Source organism: Gracilinanus agilis, chromosome 1 (assembly GCF_016433145.1).
Source record: "Gracilinanus agilis isolate LMUSP501 chromosome 1, AgileGrace, whole genome shotgun sequence".
Taxonomy (NCBI): Eukaryota; Metazoa; Chordata; class Mammalia; order Didelphimorphia; family Didelphidae; genus Gracilinanus; species Gracilinanus agilis.
In genome coordinates this window covers 131,641,703-131,660,973 of record NC_058130.1, presented here as the reverse complement: position 1 = coordinate 131,660,973, position 19,271 = coordinate 131,641,703, and the positions used below count along the sequence as shown (strand labels likewise).

Sequence of the window (19,271 nt, the reverse complement as noted above, 5' to 3'; positions counted from 1 at the left end):
TAACTCTTAAATTCTGATTTAATGACTTCAGGACCCGGAAAAGTCATTCTGAACCTCAGTTTGGATTTCCCTCACCAACATGGTGGCTCTCTTCTGGACATTATTAAGTCACCTAGACTGTGTATAATTCTCTAAAAATTGTCTTATTAGATTAATGCAGTGGACCTCTATCACCTAGTGATATTCTAGATCAGAGTGCTGGGAAGGGTCTTAGAAATTATCCTGTTCAACCACCTTGCTTTTAAGATGAGAGTGCTTTAGCCTAGAGAAATTAAGAAACTTACCTGGGATCATAAGCTAATTAGTAAGATCCTGTTCCAGAACCTGGTTTCCCAAAGTCTTTAAATTAGTTTGGTCAACACTAAATTGGCCCTATTCCAGTTTTTAAGAGAACAGCTGTACTCCTGCAAAAGATGTCCTAATGATATATAAGGTTATTTTAAGTTTTTCCTGCCTAGAAATCACTTATAGAGTCATATGGCCTCTTGCTTTGAGGAACCCAAAGAATAGGGCTTTCCCAATATCAGTGATTTTGAAATTTAAAAAAAAATTCTAACACTTTGATAAGACTTACACACATGGTCACCTTAAGTTTTTCCTATTTTGATAAGAATTCTTTAGAAATAAAACTTCTTCCAAAATTAGACAATACTGTTTTCAATCCACTCACTTTCCTAACCTCTATCACATTCACTATAATAACTAAATTTCAAATGTATACAGATGCTAGTATATAAAATGATTTGTAACTATAAGGTACTATACTATTGTGAGCTACTATTATTTCATCCCAGGCACTTTGAATTAACTCAACCTCCTTTAAAATGAATGTAAAATAAATTAATTTTTGCATAAAAAGAATGTTTATAATTTCTACTCAAAAATGCTTTCCCAGTGTGATATGGGATGATGGACTAAATAACATCTGTACTTACTCAACAAATTTTTGTTAAGTATCTGCTAAGTGTACATATTATAAATGTTGCAAGAGAAGGAATAAAAGACATAAATAAGAGATAAACCTTCAAAGAGCTTACAAATAAGTAGATAAGTTAATATGACAAAATAAAATATGGTGAGTGCATAAGAGGAGTACAAAGATCATCAATTGAGGGAGAAGTCATGTCCTGTTGTGGGGGAGGGAAAGTAGGTCATGAAAGAATTATTTCTGGCTCAAGGCAACTAAGTAGTGGGTGTAATGGAACCTCAGTGGATAGAGCACCTCACTCAGAATCAGAAAGATGTGTCTTCCCAATTTCAAATCTGATCTCACACACTTACTAGCTGTGTGACCCTGGGCAAATCACTTAACCCTCTTTGCCCAAGTTTTCTCACCTACAAAAGGAGCTGGAGAAGGAAATGGCAAACCACTCTAGTATCATTGCCAAGAAAATCCCAAATGCAATCGCAAAGATTGGACACGACTGAACAATAACAATGAATCTTAATTTTCTTATTTAATAATTACATAGATATAATCTAGAAAGATGATCCAACAAATTATATTATTTATTTGATTCACATGCATGTGCTATCAAAATGCATCTTTTCATGAACACAAAAGCCAGCAGTAAAGCAAGAGGTGGCCAAGCAGTTTGTTAAAATTCAAATATGTCAGGGCTCTTTGTGACCCCTTTTGGGGTTTTCTTGGCAAAGATACTAGAGCAGTTTGCCATTTCCTTCTTCAGCTCCTTTTGTAGATGAGGAAATGGAGGCAGAAGGATTAAGTGACTTGCCTAGGTCACACTGCTAAGTGTCTGAATCCAGATTTGAACTCAGAAAGAGAAGTCTTCCTGATTCCAGGCCTAGCACTCTATCCACTGGGCAATCTCACTGCCCTAAAGAGTACAAACTGAGTTTTAAAACCATGAGCAAAAAAATTTAATCTGTAAATGCTTTTTTTCTGAAGTGTCATTTTTTTGTTAAAAAAAAAAAATTGTGCCTGCTGTTAACTGACTAACTTACCGGTTTCTCTGCTGAAGCAATATTAAATACTCATCATGTTTCTCATCAAAGTCCGTCACCATGTCTTTTGTGTAACCCTGAAATGGGAGGGGAAAAGGCTGTTATAGAAGAATACTAACAGAAAGGTCATACATCTGATGTAAACAGTAAGTGTGCCTCTGACGAAGGAACAACTCCCTGAACACGTTGTCGGAAAACATTCTGTAGCAAACAATATCAACCCAAATCTCATGAGAAATACTGGTGACTTAATGGGTCTTTCTCTGTCTTATTTATATGATCTCTGAAAAAAAGGTTATATCCTTTAATCTCTTATTTTTGATAATTCCAAGTATCTTTAAAATCAAGTATTCTGAAGATATTCAGACCTTTTCTATTACTTTCTCAACACCAAATATGTACTTATTTAAATACTCATAATCAGAGGCAAATTTAACAAAGAATAGAATGCAGACAGTGATTATAACAGCTTGCTAATTTTACAATCTATGATGAGTTAAGGGAAACAATTTTAAAGGAAATATCAAAATTTCTACAAAAAAATAGAATTTATGTAAAAATTATGCTTTCTATGAGGAGTGCTGGCCAGTGGAAAAGAAAAAGAAAATATTATCAATCATTCTCTTACTAGAGATGCTGTGTAGCATAATGTATAGAGCTAGCCTTGAAGCCAAGAGGACCTGAATTCAAGTCCTATACCTAATATACATTGGCTGTGTAACCTTGGAGAAGTGATTTAACCTTTCAATGGTCTAGGCCCTTATATCAAACTCAAAAAGAAAGGGATCCCTACTGGTCTTGATCAATGACACATGTTAAAACCAGTGGAAATACGCATCAGCCATGGGGTGGGGGGGGAAGCTCGGGGAATGAAGGGGAAAGTAAGAGCATGAATTATGTAACCATGTTAACTTTTCTAAAAAATAAATATTAATAAATGTTTTTTTAATATTAATAAATGTTTTTTTAAAAAAAGAAGGCTTACAATGGGCTTATTTTAAGCCTTATATTAAAACTTCTTTTGTGAATAACTTAAAAAAAAAGAATAATACAAGTGCTAGGAGACTTTCTCATTGATATTGTGTATATAATTTTCTTGATATTGTATATATACCAGTTGAACATGCAGCCTTATCTATTAGCTGTCCCTTTTTCTCACTATATGGTAGAAGCATCTTTTATTCAAGTCATACATTTTTATGACATCTTTTATATCACCTCTTCTATATATTTTCTCAATTATAATGTGTTGTGGGTTATTCATACCCACCATGTCCCTCTCCCTTTTGATTTGGGTGTTTATCAACTTCAGTTCTTCAGAGACTAAAGTATTCCAAGATTTGTAACATTACAACACCAGAAGAATAGTGTTTAAAAGGTGGAGTTAGGGGGCAGCTGGGTAGCTCAGTGGAGTGAGAGTCAGGCCTAGAGACAGGAGGTCCTAGGTTCAAACCTGGCCTCAGCCACTTCCCAGCTGTGTGACCCTGGGCAAGTCACTTGACCCCCATTGCCCACCCTTACCAATCTTCCACCTATGAGACAATACACCGAAGTACAAGGGTTAAAAAAAAAAAAAAAGATTTAAAAGGTGGAGTTATTGGGAGAAGAGAGGAGCTTTGTTTCAGAGGAAACTTTTGTTAACATATTTAAAAACACTTAAGAAAATGCATGCATTCATTTCTTTTTTTAACCCTTACCTTCTGTCTTAGAATCAATACTTGTTCCAAATTCCAAGGCGGAAGAGCAATAAGGGCTAGGCAATAGGGGTAAGTGACTTGCCCAGGGTCACATAGTTAGAAGGTATTCGAGTTCACATTTGACCCCAGTATCTCTGTCTCTAACCTTGGCTCTCAATCCACTGAGCTTTCCCCAATATATTCATTTCTAGGCAGAATTTTTATGACTCCTAAATAGAGTTAAGTGAGTACCAAGGCAAGATCTACTCTTAAAAGCAGCAGAGAAAGCTGCATTTCTCTAGAGCACATAACTGCCAGCCATCTAACCTTTGCTGGCAGCATGGCTTATGTTTGACTAAAAAATTCTCAGTGGACAAAATTCAATGAACTAAAAGGTCCTTTTATTCCAAATATAGGTAATTTGATTCCCAAGTACAGCAATGCCTCATTTACCTAGCATCTTAGGGGAATAAGCTGTTTCACAGAAATGAATGTTCCAGGTTCCTAAAGTGTTTCCCTCCATAAGTACCAATGTTTAATTAAAATTGTTAAACCATTTTAATGGAATTCTTGAAATACATTCTTCTCTGCCTTTTAAAATAGAGAATGACCTTTTCTTGATGACTTTGAATCATGATAATTTATACTCATTATTATACTATGGAACATTATTGTGAGATAGTAAAAAACAGAGCTCAAGTAGCAGAAAGGAAATTTGGTCTTCATCAGAGGGTTGGAGAGTAGAAAAGTGTTACATAAAGGATGAAAAGAATAAAGCACACTATACATATGAAGCTAAAAAAAATGGAAGGTTCTTCCAAATAGGAAAATGCTGGATGCTCTGAGGAAGAAAGAACTGCTTATCCTCCAAGGAATGATGAAATATTGTCAAAGAACATATAAGGTGAGAAATCATCCAATAAGGGTTAGAGGAAAAAGACATAGTAGAAGTGGTTGATGACTGTTCAGGAGTACAGAGGCAGCTAGTTGACAAAAGTAACAGAGAGGTCTGGTGTATACCTGAAATAAACATCAATAACAAAATATCAGGGAAAAAACCACGTCAAAAAGGTCCCTGAGATTACAAAGTCTTAGTCAAGATATCAGAGGCCATAGAACTCAGTTGTTTACATCATTGCAATACATAGAAGGCAGGGAATTCAGAACAGAAAAGCTGATTGGGGAAGGGGACACTTGGCCGAAGAGGTAATACCTGGAAATGAGAAATGGATTTCTGGACCATAACTTAAAATATCAGAATGACAGGCTTCTGTGTTCCTAACAAGGCCAGGCTAGTAAAGTTATTTGCCTTGGTGTCTTGCAAATTTTATTGTAGGGAGGATGTTCGATATACACCCATACAACCCTCACCCCAAGTAAAACTAATATAAAGAAGAATGAGGTTTCTTGTTTGAATCAAAGATTAGGTGTGAACCAAATTATGTATGAACAGGTCCTATAAGTTTCTATTGAAACAAATCTATCAACGAAGAGTGTAAGCTAAGTGATAACAATTTTCCCCATTTGGGTCAAGTAAAATATTTTGATCATTGGATGATGCCACAAGTACTAAGACTGAAAGAAGGAATTGTACACATTTCCAGGTCTTTGTATTTTCTAGCAGCCAGCTCCAATCAAGCATTCCAGTAAAACAAGATTCTCTGTCTGTCTGTCTGTCTGTCTCTCTCCCTCTCTCCCTTTCTCCATATATACAAATATATGCATATATACACATACATATGTATATTTACTTTCTTACAAATATATATATATATATGCACATATATATATATATATATATATATATATATGTTTTTATGTGTGTGTGTGTGTATTTGTAAGAGAGAAAGTGTATCCCAGACTCTTGGAAGGTCTATTTTATACCAAATGTTCTTACATCATCTTAGTAAATATCCCTTTGTCAATGCTATTAAGCCTGGATAGATCATTGATAATCAATGAGGAACAAAAAGAATGGGGTAGGGAGCCATGAACAAGAGGGCTAAAAAAGAAAAACCTGCTAAATATCTGAGGGAAGAAGTTTTCATTCACCACCCTGGATTTGGGAGAATGAGTCCAAGGGATGTAACATAATCAAGGGTGATTGAAAGTAAAAGGAGGGAGAGAAAACCATCAATTTAAACCCATCACTCAAGATAACAATGTTGATCACAAAACATTTTTAAAAGTGTTTGCAAGAATAAGACCAATGAAGATAGAATCAAGGGAAAAACCAGCAGAGTGGGGGGAAATATTTCTATCAAATATCACTGACAAAAGTGAGATAGCCAAAATATATGAGAAATTATCACGATGTCTAATATAAGCCATTCTACAATAAATAGATTTCCACCCCTTTCTATTCTTTTAATTTACTTTCTGAATTCATGGCTGCAATCATTTTCTGTTGTGAAAAAAAAGTTTTCAATAAACAATTTTATCTCTGAGTATTGCTTTAGTTGTATCCCTTAAGATTTAGTACAATGTTTCATTGTTGTCAGAGGCAGCTTGAACAAAGTTGATAAAGTACTACATTTGGAGTCAGAATGACCTCAAATTCTGCCTCAAAACACTTCCTAAATGTTTACCCTGGGAAACTTGGCCTCTATCTGCCTCAGTTTCTTCAAACTGTAAAGTGGGGATAACAGTAATACCTACCTCATAGTGTTGTTCTGAGGCTCAAATGATATAATATTTATAAAATTCTTAGTATAATTCCTAGAACATTTAATAAATGCTTCTTTCCTTACTTCTTTAGTATATTTAATATAATTATTTATTAGTTCTATGATTTGTTCTTTTATTCAATTATTATTCTGGATGTCATTGCTTAACTTCCATTTAGGCCTGTTTTCTATCTATATTTCCTTTTTAGTAGTATTACTTAATATTTTATGGTATAAAATGAATAGATTTATATCTATCTTTTTATATTTATTTATGATTCCTTAGTGTCTCAGCACATCGACAATTTTTATAAAGTTACAATGGGATGATGAGATATATATTATTTAAATATTACCATTCAGAAATTGTCATTGGACAGTCAAATATATCCAACAATTTGTCCAGTTCAGTTTTTCTGTCTGTTAGATTTATAGAGCTCTGAGAGAGGAATATTAAAGCATAGCTTATAAGAATAAGTGATTCTACAGCATTGTAAATAGGAAGAACAAAAACACTGAAATACTATGAAATCATTGTGAAATTATAATGACTAGGTTTGACCATGTAGAAAAATTGAAAAACTATACATCCCTTTTCTCTTTGAAGAGAAACAGCTAGTTGGAGCAGTGGATAAAGCACTGCACCTGGAATCAGGAAGATCTTAGTTCAAATCTGTTCTCAGAAACTTAGTAGTTTTAAGAGATTTAAGTTGAATAACTGTTTGCCTCAGTTTCCTCATCTATAAAATGGAGATAATAGCACCTAAACTCTCGAGATTGTTGAGAGGATCAGATGAGATAATAACTGCAAAGTATTTAGCACAGTGCTTGGCCTATAGTAAGAACTATATAGATATTAATTGTTATGGTTAATATTATTGTTATACGGGACTGTGAGTATAGAATACTCCAGGTATTATCTGCTCTTTTCATTTCAATTTAAATCTTTGTTACAAGTTTATTGGGATTTATTTGTGTATAGGGGAAAGTGTTGGGCATTGGATTTGAAAATGAAGGTGATAAAAAACCAAAGATTTCATTAAAAATAATTTTTCTTTAAAAAATGCTGAAAAAAAGACAGTCAGACTGGGCTCACCTCATTTCCTTAGACTGATAGATCAAGGGAAGGTTGTAGACATAATTAACCTAGATTTTAGTACAACATTTGACAATGTCTTTCATGTTATTCTTTTGGAAAAGTTAGAGGAATATGGGGTAGGTAAGAGGCATAATATATGTTGTTTAAATCAGGTTAAAATGAAATGGGGAGGCAGGGCAGCTGGGTTGCAGTGGATAGCGCACCAAGCCCAGAGTTCAGAGGACCTAAATTCAAATGTGACCCAAGACACTTACTAGCTACAAGGCAAGTCACTTAACCCTAACTTCCTAGCTTTTACTATTCTCCTGTCTTAGAATAAATACTTAATATCAATTCTAAGAAGATACAGTTAAAAACATTTTAATGTAATTGGGAAATACTTAACAAATGAAATAAAAATGCAGTAGAAAATAGATGATGTTAATATGTGGTTTTCTAAGCCAATATGCAGCCACAGGTCTTCTTATGTACAGTTTTGTGGCCCCATTTCTATTTGAGTTTCACACCACTAGGCAAGGTGACAGTGCAACGGAGTGGAGATAGAACTGATTGAAAGACCTGACTCAAAGAGTTCAGTTCATTGTTGAATGTCACCTTTGAGCAGGAGGTCTCTAGTGCAGGGTCAAAGGGTCCTGACTCTATGATCCAATGATACCTTTATCAAATTTGCAAACGACCAAGCTGGGAGGTTTAACTAACTAAAAATCTTGGCATAACAGTACACTAAACCTGAGCTAAGATGAAATTTAGCAGCCTAACTGTAAATAAAGATTTACAACTGCATAGAAAAAAATCAGCTTCCAAGAAAAAAAAAAGTTGTGGGAGGCATGGTTAAATATTTTAAAGATTGAGGGTTTTAGTGGACGGTCTGCTCAATCAGAGTCAATAGTGTAATACAGCAGCCATATGTTCTTATGTTACACAAGAAGAAACATTTTGTGCCCAGGACAAGGAAAACCCTAGTCTCTCTAAGCTTTGCCTTGATCAGACCATAACCAGAGAACTATGTTCAGTTCTTAGCACCACATTTCAGGAATGACATTGATAAGATGAACAGTGGTCATAGGAGGATTACTATAATAGTGAAAGTTCATAAAAATCTCTGGCCAGTTGAAGAAATTGGGGACAATGAGCTTACAGAAGAGAAAACTAAGTGGGGCTATGAGAGCTATCTTTAAGGAAGGAGATAATAGAATTGCTCTGTTTGGTCCTAATGGGCAGAATCAAGAGCAGTGAGAAGTAAAAAAGGGGCAAATTTGAGTCTTTATAATTGATGCTGTGTCCAGAAGGGAGATGGTGAATTCCCCTTCATTTAGGGTTTTCAAGGAAAAGGCTTGATAACCACTTGTTGGAGCTGTTGTGGCAAAATTCTTTTTGAGGTATGAGTTAGGTTAAATGACTTCTATTTTTTGAAATTTTGAAAGACTGTTAAAACTTGCAGTTGTATCTGTCACCGTCCCAATCAATAAGGCAGAAAGATTCTTATCCTATGAAAAAGAGTGAACAGAATTTGGTGATTGCCACCCACCCTACAGATGGTAATGAAAGATTTCAGCAAGAGCTAGAGATGGATGGTCTTGATGCACTGATCTAGTGGAACCTTTGTCTCCCAAAGAGATGGGACACACTATTTCCAAGTGATGAGGAAGTTAATGAAATTGAGTATGACATGTTTTCAGCTAACAGAACTCCTTCTTTAATAACAAGACTACATAATAAATACCCTGACCTTATATTATACTTTGATAAGTATGATTAATGATAAAAAAATTTCTTAAGAGTATAAAACCTTAGGGTGTGCATCTCCATTAGCAAATACACCAGTGCAGAAAAATATCTTCTCTTCTTTTGTGTCAATAAAAGGATTAAATTTGATTGATCAGCCTTTTGGGGATCTCATAAAAGTTTAGAGGATCTCATTGTTGGAAACCCCTTCAGAGGTCAGCTAGTTCAACTTATACCTGAATAAGAATCCACTTTATAATCTTCCTACTGGCCTTCTACAAAATATCTTTCCTGATCCCAATTACCTTGTAATTGAACTATTTTGTATTTTCTTTGTTTTTATCTTTTATTGTGAGTGTGTCTGTGTACACACATACATATACCCTACTCTCAAGGACCTTATATTCTATCTGGGGAGACAGGGTTTGTACGTGTTGAAAGCAGGGTCTGTTTCATTTTTGTCTTTATATCTACAGTGCCTAGCAGATTGCCTGGCACATAATAGGCAATTAATAAATGTCTATTTTTAGACTCACAGTGATAGAGAACTTACTAATTCATAATATAGCCAATTCCACTTTCAAGCAGTTGTATTAAGATACTCTAACTCAGGGTAAACTGAAATATGCATCTCAATTTCTTCTATTTTCACCAGGTCCAAGCTAAATAAGTCTAATCCCTCCTCTTCCTTTATTATGGTCTTTCATTTATTTAACTTTAAGATTGCTATCATAGTCTTCTCTTTCTTCCTTCTCTTATTCTCTTCTTCCTACCATTCTTCTTTCCTCCAGGATAAACATTTCCAGTTCCTTTCTCATTTTTCACATGGAATGTGCAAAGTTATTTCATGATCCTGATCATCATCCTCATCTGGATATTTTCTAGTTTACCAATGTCCTTCACAAAATGTGGTATATAGAACTGTCAGAATTCAGAATCTGTGAGCATAATCTGTTTTGAGCAGAGACAACTATATTAAAGGTAGCCTGTGGGATTGTTCAGGCTAAGGCTGTTCAACAAGATGGGCTAGTCCAATCAGATAGCATTTCTGGAAGGGGCAAAATGGAACTTGGGTCATTTATCTATATAGGTTCAGTTACTTGATGGGCTGGTAGGGAAGAATTTTATGCAAATACCTGACAAATAAGGAACTAGGGGAGAACCATTGCTTTTGACAAAGACATTCTGAGGACCTGAGTTACTTTACCATGGCCAATTCAGTTCCTGCTCACCAAGTATAGAGTAGTCAACAACTAATGAACTGGAGTTTGTTTGCAAGTATAATGCTAAGATTCTTGAAGTATAGCTTTAAGTAACTGTTGAATGAAAGTTATTTATTAGCTTCTTTTATTGTTGGCACTAAAGTCCTTCTATCCTTAATGACCCAGTGGCCCAGTGGGTAAGAAACACAAGCAACAAAGGCCTAACAAATATTGCTTATGAAGAAGCAAGAGAGTGCTTTGAATTGGTTTGATTTCTGATATATATATATATATATATCAATCATATATTCTTCTCTATAATATATATATATGTATATATATGTATATATTGTAGAAAGGACTCCTAGGGAGGAAAATGAGCATATTATATATGGGCTGAGAATCAATATGCCAAATTACAGCTTTGATAGAGTTTTCTCAATAGAAAGGTGAGGAGACATTCTCCAAGGAAGAGATGATATGATGCACAGTATGGAATATAAAGAATATAGAACATAGAAACAGAGAAGTGGACCAAGGACAGAGATCTGCAATATACCTATCCAGTGAAGGAAACTTAGAAGGAATGGTTAGACAAGTAAGACAACCAAGAAAGAAGTATGGTGTCACAAAAAGGGAGGTGAGAATGTCCAGGAGAGATGAGTGGCCATTAGTGTCTAAAACCAAAGAGAAGGTTTTAGAAGGTCAAGCAGGATAAGACCTGAGAAAAGACCATCAGATTTAGCAATTAGGAAATTATTGTTCATCTTGGAAAACAGTTTCAATTGAGTAGTGGGGTCAGAATCCTAAACACAAGGGAATGAGAATTAAATGAGAAGTGTGACAGTGGAGGCATAAAGCACTGACAACTTTTTCTGGGAGTCAGTCATGAAAAGGAGGAAAAAATATAAAAATGATAGCTTGAGAAGACCAATTAATAAAGAAACATTTATTAAGTACCTACCATTGTCAGGTAGTGTGGTAGGTACTGCAGATACAAAGACAAAATGAAACAGACTGAGCTCAAGTAATTAACTCTTCTGTCTAGAGACAAGTATTGGACATACAAGGTAATATTTTTGATGAGTATGCACTGGCATTTTGGTGAGTTCAGAAAAGGGTTCATGTAGAAGATGACACTTGAGATGAATCTGAGACACTTGAGAAGAGGTTTTTTTAATGATGAGGAAGAGCTAAACATATTTGTAGGCAAAAGGGACAGAACCAATATATAAAGAAAGGCTGTGGGGGGAAAAGGTGTGATTGAAGGAAAAATCTCTAGGAGGAGATGGGACTCAGGGCAAAAGGAAGGGAATTGACCTTGGTAAGAAGAAAAGGGGGTTCCGGGTTAAGATGGCAGCAGAGTAAAAAACAGTTGCTCAATCTCTCCTAACCTAGGCATAAAGGACTTCTCAATGGGACATAAAAACAAATCCAGATGAACGGAGGGACCCCACAACAGGGCTCAGCATTGAAGGTAGGTGGAATCGGGGCATTTCCGCTCTATAAAGGGGTGAAACAGCTCTCACTAGAGTGCAGGCTGAGGAAGACCCTCCCGCATACACCCCCACACCACGTACAACGCCAAGGCCAGCGCACAAGAGTTAAATCAGGTTTGGGGCACCCATTAAGTCATTGACAGCTCCAGGGCCTGTTCCTGAGAGCAGCAAGACTTAGGACCACAAGAGGCTAAAGAACATGCGTGGACTTTGAACACAGACCTTGAGCAAAGGCTCGGGTAAAGGCATTGCCATAGGCGTGGACAAGGATCTTGAGCTCAGGCTTAGACCTCTAGTGCGGAACCTGTGCAGATGGGAGCACAGCTGTGGAAGCAGTGCCCTGAGACTATTGAAGAAGCCTCAAGCAGAGGGGCAGACCGGGGACAACCAGGAGGCTCGACCCTGAGAACAATGAGACCTGAGACCTCGGGAGCCTAGAGAGCGCAGACAGACCCTGAGTGTGAGGATAAAGCAGAGAAGACACAGGGCTAGCAACAATGGCAAGCCAAAATCGGGATCCCCAGAAGAGAAAGATCATCAAGAAGAAATCTGTAACACTCAACAACTATTACACTGAGAAAATCCAGACAACAGAGCAAACAGCAGAGGAGAACAAACAAGTAATCATATCCAAACCTTCCCAAAATAATGAAAACTGGCCACAAGCTACTGAAGAGTTCAAATCTGAAATGATGAGAAAGATAGAAGAGATCTGGCAAGAAAATAACAGTTTAAAAAGCAGAATTTTGCAATTGGAAAGTGAAGCTCAGAAATCAAATGAACTGATAAGCAAATTGAACACCAGAAATGACCAGCTGGAAGCCTTGAAGAACCAAACAGACCAGATTGAAAAGGAAAACCAAAAGATTATAGCCAAAAACCAGTCCCTCAAGGCTAGAATTGAGCAAAAGCTAATGATCTCTCAAGACAGCAAGAACAAATAAGTCAAAAGACTGATAAAATAGAAGGAAACATGAAATATCTCAATGAGAAAGTGACAGACCAAAAAAACCGGTCTAGAACAGACAATCTGAGAATCATTGGTCTTCCTGAAAAAGCAGAAATTAATAGAAATTTGGACTCCATACTAAAAGAAATTATTCAGCAAAATTGCCCTGAAGTTCTACAAGAGGGCAATTTAGACATTGAAAGGATCCATAGATCACCCTCTACACCAGACACTGAAAAGACAACCCCCAGGAATATAATAGCCAAATTCAAGAGCTTCGAAGTAAAAGAAAAAAATCTTACAAGAAGTCAGAAAGAGACAATTCAAATATCAAGGAGCACCAATCAGGATCATAAAGGATCTGGCAGCATCCACACTAAAAGATCTCAAGGCTTGGAATATGATATTTAGAAAGGCAAGAGAACTGGGTCTTCAACCACGGATCACCCACCCATCCAAACTAACTATATACTTCCAGGGGAAAGTTTGGGCATTCAATAAGATAGAAGATTTCCAGGTATTTGCACAGAAAAGACCAGGACTAAATGGAAAGTTCGATATCCAACCTCAAAAATCAAGAGAAACATGAAAAGGTAAATAAGAAACAGAGGGGAAAGAGAGAAAACTCATATTTTTTAAATTTACCTCTTTAAGGGCTCCAATAAGATCTAATTATCTGTATTCCTATGTGGAGAAATGCTATGTATAATTCTCTGTAATGAACTCTATTCACTATTATAGTAATCAGAAGAATAATTCAAAAGGAGAGGTTGGAATACTAAATGGTCTAAGATGATATGGAGGGTTGGAAAGAGGGGGGTGAACAGTAGAGAACACGAAGAGAAACCTGAATGAATAAGAAAAATAGGATATTCTACTACCTACAAACAGGACATGGGAAGGGGAGGGGATGAATACTATTATAAGAAGGAGAGGAAGAGAGCATTAAGAGGTAATATTTAAACCTTACACTCAGTGTAATTAACCCTGAGAGGGAAGAGTAGCTATATCCATTGGGATAAAAAACTCTATATAACTCTACTGAGAAAGTCAGAAGGGATAAACCAAGTGGAACAAGGGAGTGGGGAGGTCAAAAAAAGGGAAAGGAGAAGAAGGGGGAGGGAATTCATTAGGCCTTAAAAATAAAAAGAGGGGAATAATAAGGGAGGGGGTAGAAAGGGAAGTTAATCAAGGGAGGGGATAAGGGTTACTGGCTTAAAGCAAACCACTGGTTTAAAAGGAAAGAGTGTAAGAAGAAGGGGTGGAAATAGGAGAGGATACCAAAATGTCAGCGAATACACAACTGATAATTATAACTCTGAATGTGAATGGGATGAACTCACTCATAAAACGGAAGCAAATAGCAGAGTGGATTAGAAACCAAAATCCTACCATATGTTGTCTACAAGAAACACATATGAGGCGGGTGGACATACACAAGTTTAAGTTAAAGGGCTTGAGCAAAATCTTTTGGGCATCAAATGAGAAAAAGAAGGCAGGAGTGGCTATTATGATTTCTGACAAAGCCAAAGTAAAAATAGATATGATATAAAAAGACAGGGAAGGTCATTACATCCTGATTAAAGGCAGTATAGACAATGAGGAAATAACAGTGCTCAATATGTATGCACCAAGTGGCATAGCATCCAAATTCATAAAGGAGAAACTGGCAGAGCTCAAGAAGGAAGTAGATAGTAAAACCATAATAGTGGGAGATCTAAATATACCTCTTTCAGATCTAGATAAATCAAACCAAAAAAATAAATAAGAAAGAGGTAAGAGAGGTGAATGAAGTCCTAGAAAAATTAGATTTAATTGATATGTGGAGAATAATAAATAGGGACAAAAAGGAATATACCTTCTTTTCAGCTGCACATGGTACATTGACAAAGATTGACCATGTAATAGGGAATAGAAACATTGCAAACAAATGCAAAAGAGTAGAAATAATGAATGTAACCTTCTCAGATCATAATGCAATAAAAATAATAATTAGCAAGGGCACCTGGACAGGCAAATCAAAAACTAATTGGAAATTAAATAATATGATTCTCCAAAACCAGCTAGTCAAAGAAGAAATCATAGAAACAATCAACAATTTCATTGAAGAGAATGACAATGATGAGACATCCTACCAAATTCTGTGGGATGCAGCCAAGGCAGTACTCAGGGGGAAACTTATATCCTTGAGTGCATATATTAACAATTTAGGGAGGGCAGAGATTAATGAATTGGGCATGCAACTTAAAAAACTAGAAAGCGAGCAAATGAAAAATCCACAGATGAAAACTAAATTAGAAATACTAAAAATCAAGGGAGAAATTAATAAAATCGAAAGTAAAAGAACTATTGAATTAATAAATAAAACTAGAAGCTGGTACTTTGAAAAAAACAGATAAAATAGACAAAGTACTGGTCAATCTAATTAAAAAAAGGAAAGAAGAAAACCAAATTGACAGTATCAAAGATGAAAAGGGAGACTTCACCTCTAATGAAGGGGAAATTAAGGCAATCATTAAAAACTATCTTGCTCAATTATATGGCAATAAATATAACAATTAGGAGATATGGATGAATATTTACAAAAATATAAATTGCCTAGATTAACAGCTGAAGAAATAGAATACCTAATCCCATATCAGAAAAAGAAATTGAACAAGCCATCAAAGAACTCCCTAAGAAAAAATTGCCAGGGCCTGATGGATTCACAAGTGAATTCTATCAGACATTCAAAGAGCAACTAATACCAATAATATACAAATTATTTGATATAATAAGCAAAGAAGGAGTCCTACCAAACTCCTTTTCTGACACAAATATGGTACTGATTCCAAAGCCAGGTAGATCAAAAACAGAGAAAGAAAACTACAGACCAATCTCCCTAATGAACATAGATGCAAAATTTTTAAATAGAATATTAGCGGGGGCAGCTGGGTAGCTCAGTGGAGTGAGAGTCAGGCCTAGAGACAGGAGGTCCTAGGTTCAAACCCGGCCTCAGCCACTTCCCAGCTGTGTGACCCTGGGCAATTCACTTGACCCCCATTGCCCACCCTTACCAATCTTCCACCTATGAGACAATACACCGAAGTACAAGGGTTTAAAAAAAAAAACCCAAGCAAGAGCTAGAGAAAATTACAAAATGTAAATTAAATGGTTTAAAAAAAACTATAATAGATCAAACAGAAATAAATGTCTAAAAAAAAAAAAAAGAATATTAGCAAAGAGACTCCAGCAAGTAATCAAGAGGATCATCTACCATGATCAGGTGGGATTTATACCAGGAATGAAAGGATGGTTCAACATTAGGAAAACCATTCACATAATTGACCATATCAACAATCTAACAAACAAAAATCACATGATTATCTCAATAGATGCTGAAAAAGCCTTTGACAAAATACAGCATCCATTCCTATTGAAAACACTGAAAAGTATAGGAATAGAAGGACCTTTCCTAAAAATAATAAACAGTATATACCTAAAACCATCAACAAACATCATATGCAATGGGGATAAATTAGAAGCCTTCCCAATAAGATCAGGAGTGAAACAAGGATGCCCATTATCACCTCTATTATTCAACATAATACTAGAAACACTAGCAGTAGCAATTAGAGAAGAAAAAGAAATTGAAGGTATCAAAATAGGCAACGAGAGGACTAAGCTATCACTCTTTGCAGATGATATGATGGTCTACTTAAAAAATCCTAGGGAATCAACTAAGAAGCTTGTAGAAATAATCAAAAACTTTAGCAAAGTTGCAGGATACAAAATAAATGCATTTCTATATATTTCCAACACATTAGAACAGCAAGAGGTAGAAAGAGAAACACCATTTAAAATCACCCTAGACAATATAAAATATTTAGGAATCCATTTACCAAAACAAACACAGCAATTATATGAAAACAACTACAAAAAACTTTCCAAACAAATAAAACTAGATCTAAACAACTGGAAAAACATTGATTGCTCATGGATAGGATGAGCTAACATAATAAAATAACCATTCTACCCAAATTAATTTACCTATTTAGCACCATACCTATCAAATTACCAAAAAACTTCTTCACTAAATCAGGAAAAACTATAACAAAGTTCATTTGGAATAACAAAAGATCAAGAATATCAAGGGAAATAATGAAAAAAAAATGTGAAGGAAGGTGGCCTAGTAGTACCAGATATTAAACTATACTATAAAGCAGCAGTCATCAAAGCGGTGTAGTACTGGCTAAGAGACAGAAGGGAGGATCAGTGGAATAGACTTGGGGTAAATGACATCAGCAAGACAGTGTATGATAAACCCAAAGAGCCCAACTTCTGGGACATGAATCCACTATTTGACAAAAACTGCTGGGAAATTTGGAAAACAATATGGGAGAGATTAGGTTTAGATCAACATCTCACACCCTACACCAAGATAAATTCAGAATGGGTGAATGACTTGAATATAAAGAGGGAAACTATAAATAAGTTAAGTGAACTTAGAATAGTATACTTGTCAGATCTCTGGGAAAGGAAAGATTTTAAAACCAAGCAAGAGTTAGAGAAAGTTACAAAATGTAAATTAAATGGTTTTGATTATATTAAACTAAAAAGCTTTTGTACAAATAAAAACAATGTAGCCAAAATCAGAAGGGAAACAACAAATTGGGAAAAGATCTTTATAACAAAAAACTCTGACAGGGGTCTAATTACTCAAATATACAAAGAGTTAAATCAATTGTATAAAAAAATCAAGCCATTCCCCAATTGATAAATGGGCAAGAGACATGAATAGGCAATTTTCAGGTAAAGAAATCAAAAGTATCAATAAGCACATGAGAAAGTGTTCTAAATCTCTAATAATTAGAGAAATGCAAATCAAAACAACTCTGAGGTATCACCTTACACCTAGCAGATTGGCTAAAATGAAAGAAGGGGAGAGTAATGAATGCTGGAGGGGATGTGGCAAAATTGGGACATCAATGCATTGCTGGTGGAGTTGTGAACTGATCAAACCATTCTGGCTGGCAATTTGGAACTATACTCAAAGGGCTACAAAAGAATGCCTGCCCTTTGATCCAGCCATACCATTGTTGGGTTTGTATCCCAAAGAGATCATAGATAAACAGACTTGTATGAAAATATTTATAGCTGCGCTTTTTGTGGTGGCAAAAAACTGGAAAAGGAGGGTATGTCCTTCAATTGAGGAATGGCTGAAAAAATTGTGGTATATGCTGGTGATGGAATACTATTGTGCTCAAAGGAATAATAAACTAGAGGAATCCCATGTGCACTGGAAAGACCTCCAGGAATTGATGCAGAGTGAAAGGAGCAGAGCCAGAAGAACACTGTACACAGAGACTGATATACTATGGTAAAATTGAATGTAATGGACTTCTGTACCAGCAGCAATGCAATGATACAGGACAGTTCTGAGGAACTTATGGTAAAGAACGCTATCCACATTCAGAGGAAGAACTGCAGGAGAGGAAACATAGGAGAAAAACAACTGCTTGAACACATGGGTTGAGGTGGACATGATTAGGGATGTAGACTCGAAACTACCACACCAATGCAACTATCAACAATTTGGAAATAGGTCTTGATCAATGACACATGTTAAAACCAGTGGAAATGTGCATCAGCCATGGGTGTGGGGGGAGTGCAGGGGGTGAATGGGAAAGTAGGAGCATGAATCATGTAACCATGTCAAAAATGAATATTAATAAATGTTAAAAAAAAAAAAAGAAGAGGAAGAAAAGGGATAGGGCAGTTAAGTGGCAGTGGATAGAGTGCCAAGCTTGGAGTCAGGAAGATGCATGTTCCCAAGTTAAAGACACTAGTTGTGTAACCCTAGACAAGTCACTTAACTCTGTTTCCTTTAGTTTCTTTATTTGAAAAATAAGCTGGAGAAGGAAATGGCAAACCACTCCAGTATCTTTGCAAAGAAAAATCCCAAATATGATCAGAAAGAGTAGGGTACAAGTAAACAACAACAAAGAAAAAGGACCCCTTCTTCTACCGAACGTGGAGCAAAGGAGGAGAGTGTGTGAACTGCAAAGTAAGGTGAGGAATAGAAAGGAGGAAAAGAGAAATTTCCTGATATAAGGCCTCAGTTTTCTTGGCAAAATGCTAAGCAAAGTTCTCTGCTGAGATGGAGGGAGTGACATAAATGACCTAAGGACAGAAGGGGAAGTTTGGATCAGATGTCATGCTATACAAGATGAGAATAAAAGATGAGAATATACAAGATACAAGATGAGAATAAAAGGATTGGCATGTAGCATCCAGGGAAAGTTGAGATTAGTTAGAAAAGGTTTGAAGCAGCCACAAGCAACAGGTTGTGTGACCCTTTTCAATGGCATTTAGCAACTTATAAGTAATAGAACTGGAAAATCTAGGATTGGGGTTTAGAAAGAGTTGAGCAGTAACTGGATAAAAGGATTCAAAGGTAGAGGCTAATGTAAAATTGAAATGATTACCTAAAAGGTAAACATTTTCAAGG

At 35.9% G+C, this 19,271-nt stretch overlaps 1 protein-coding gene across 1 annotated transcript in view; it reads right to left on the bottom strand.

The window, feature by feature from the left end:
* Window positions 1–19,271, bottom strand: part of LOC123248525 (katanin interacting protein) — a 148,325-nt gene that overhangs the window by 88,637 nt on the left and 40,417 nt on the right. The window contains exon 6 of the mRNA XM_044677331.1: window positions 1,966–2,042. Coding sequence (XP_044533266.1) covers window positions 1,966–2,042 — 77 coding nt within the window. The remainder of the gene's footprint in view (window positions 1–1,965; window positions 2,043–19,271) is intronic.